General features: G+C 41.2%; 1 protein-coding gene across 1 annotated transcript in view; it reads left to right on the top strand.

Annotated features, from left to right (window-relative positions):
• Nucleotides 1-537: 537 nt before the first annotated feature.
• The window catches only part of LOC111882571 (glycerol-3-phosphate acyltransferase 5), a 1,989-nt gene continuing 226 nt past the window's right edge, over nucleotides 538-2,300 (top strand). The window contains exons 1-2 of the mRNA XM_023878937.3: nucleotides 538-1,314; nucleotides 1,390-2,300. The exon at nucleotides 1,390-2,300 is cut by the window's right edge and continues 226 nt beyond it. Coding sequence (XP_023734705.1) covers nucleotides 760-1,314; nucleotides 1,390-2,262 — 1,428 coding nt within the window. The 5' untranslated portion in view covers nucleotides 538-759 and the 3' untranslated portion in view covers nucleotides 2,263-2,300. The remainder of the gene's footprint in view (nucleotides 1,315-1,389) is intronic.

Genomic DNA, 2,300 nt, shown 5'->3' with positions numbered 1-2,300 from the left:
ATAATTATATTTTACCCTTGTTTAAAGGTAAATCCAAAATTTAATTATATATTTTTTCTACAAGATTAATATTAATTCAATAAGTAATATATTATTTTTATGTAAATTCTAAGTTAGGTTCGATTGCTAAAAAGTGATAAAATTTGATATGGATGGTTTGTTTATTTAAAAAGAGATCAGATAATATTTTTTTTTAATAAATATTTAAGTTTGGTTGAAATGTTGATGGGAGTAGTCGAGGTTATGGGTTAACGGAAAGTGGTTCATAGAATTTAAAGAGTTATATGTTGTTGATACATTAATTATCACATAACGTGATAATTTTATATAAGAGTGGAAGGAGTCGAGCGGGTTTTGAGGTCCCGCAGCAGGTTCTTCAAGCCGTTGTTCCTCTCACTTTTCTTTCTTCTCTACTTGTATATATTAATAATTTGTACCAAAAAGTTTGGGATGAAAGATTTTATTTCCAAATCGATCTTTTGGAAGGGTTGGAACTTGGAACTAGAGAGATCTGGAAAAAAAATCTATGTAGATTCTATGTAGGGGCCCTATCTGGCCTCATTAATGGGGAAGTTCATTCCCTCTGCCCTAAAAACGACCCTATATACATTGATGGTATGGATAAACTGAGCCATTCTACCTTTAACATCTTTCTCATAAATGCGATAATATCCCTTCTCACCTTCACAGTATATCATCATTAAACAAATCTCCGTAGATTTCTTTTTAAAACATTGGGTCGAGAACACCAAAACATTAATGGAGTCTGTGGTATCTAGTCTAGAAGGAACCCTCTTGAAAAACAATGATCCTTTCTCCTATTTCATGCTAGTAGCTTACGAAGCCTCCGGTTTAATCCGTTTCACATTTCTGCTACTACTTTGGCCTGTAATCCGACTACTCGATGTTTGTGGGAAGGGCGACGTTGGTGTAAAGCTGGCCATTTTTATTGCCACAGCCGGTGTTCCCATTTCGGAAATTGAATCGGTGGCGAGGGCAGTTCTGCCCAAGTTTTATCTCGATGATCTTGATTTAGATGCATGGAGGGTGTTTAACTCCGGTGAGAGAAGGGTTGTGGTGACCAAGATGCCCAGGGTCATGGTGGAGCATTTTGTCAGGGAGCATCTCCGAGCTGATGATGTTGTTGGGAGTGAACTTCGGGTTACCGGGTTTCGGTTAGCCACGGGCTTAGTCCAGGTGGGTGATTTTGGTGCCTCCATAGCTGATCGTATTGCAGCCATGTTTGAAGATAAACAACCTAGCTTAGGGCTAGGAAGATGTCATTATGATTCTTCGTTTTTATCTCTATGCAAGGTAATAAATTTACATCCTTTAATTTTTCATGTAATCTTGCATGCATGAAAGCTTACTATAATTCATATGCAACAGGAACAAATAAGTGCACCTTACCTGAACCAAAACCAGAAGCATATAACCGACCAAGAAATCCTACCGGAGCCGGTGATCTTCCATGACGGGCGTCTTGTCCAGAGGCCGACTCCCTCCGTAGCTCTTTCGATCCTCCTTTGGATCCCATTCGGTATCATAATCGCAATCGTTCGTTTGATCACCGGTAACGTTGTGCCACCGTGGTTGGCTCGTAACGTGACATCAATCTTCGTCTGGAGGCTCGTTGTTAGAGGGATTCCACCGTCGCCACCTTCCCAGGGGTCGAGCACTGGTGTGCTATTCGTATGCACCCACCGAAGCCTAATGGACCCCGTAGTGTTATCTACAGTTCTCCAACGCAAGATCCCTGCGGTCACCTACTCGTTATCAAGATTATCTGAGTTCCTGTCTCCTATTCCAACCGTTCGTTTGACCCGCAATCGACAAGTGGACGCTGAACGGATAAAAAAAGAATTATCCGAAGGTGATTTGGTGATTTGCCCCGAAGGTACAACTTGCAGAGAACCCATTCTGCTCCGATTTAGTGCACTTTTCGCAGAACTAACAGATCGAATTGTGCCTGTTGCAATGAATTGTCGAGTCGGGTTTTTCCATGCAACCACTGCTAGAGGTTGGAAAGGGTTAGACCCTATTTTTTTCTTCATGAACCCAAATCCTATATATGAGGTGACGTTCATGAACCAGTTGCCGGTAGAGGCAACATGTTCGTCGGGAAAAAGCCCTCAAGATGTCGCAAATTACGTGCAGAGAATCTTGGCCGCGAGTTTAGGGTTTGAGTGCACAAATTTTACGAGGAAAGACAAGTACAGAATTCTTGCAGGGAGTGATGGAACTGTTGGCACAGGTACTTGAATAAAACACACAAAACACACACTATACACGTATGTATG

The sequence above is a fragment of the Lactuca sativa genome, chromosome 4, assembly GCF_002870075.4.
Source record: "Lactuca sativa cultivar Salinas chromosome 4, Lsat_Salinas_v11, whole genome shotgun sequence".
NCBI classification, from domain to species: domain Eukaryota; kingdom Viridiplantae; phylum Streptophyta; class Magnoliopsida; order Asterales; family Asteraceae; genus Lactuca; species Lactuca sativa.
The sequence above is the reverse complement of the archived record's forward strand: the minus strand, read 5'-3'. Positions and strand labels throughout refer to the sequence as shown.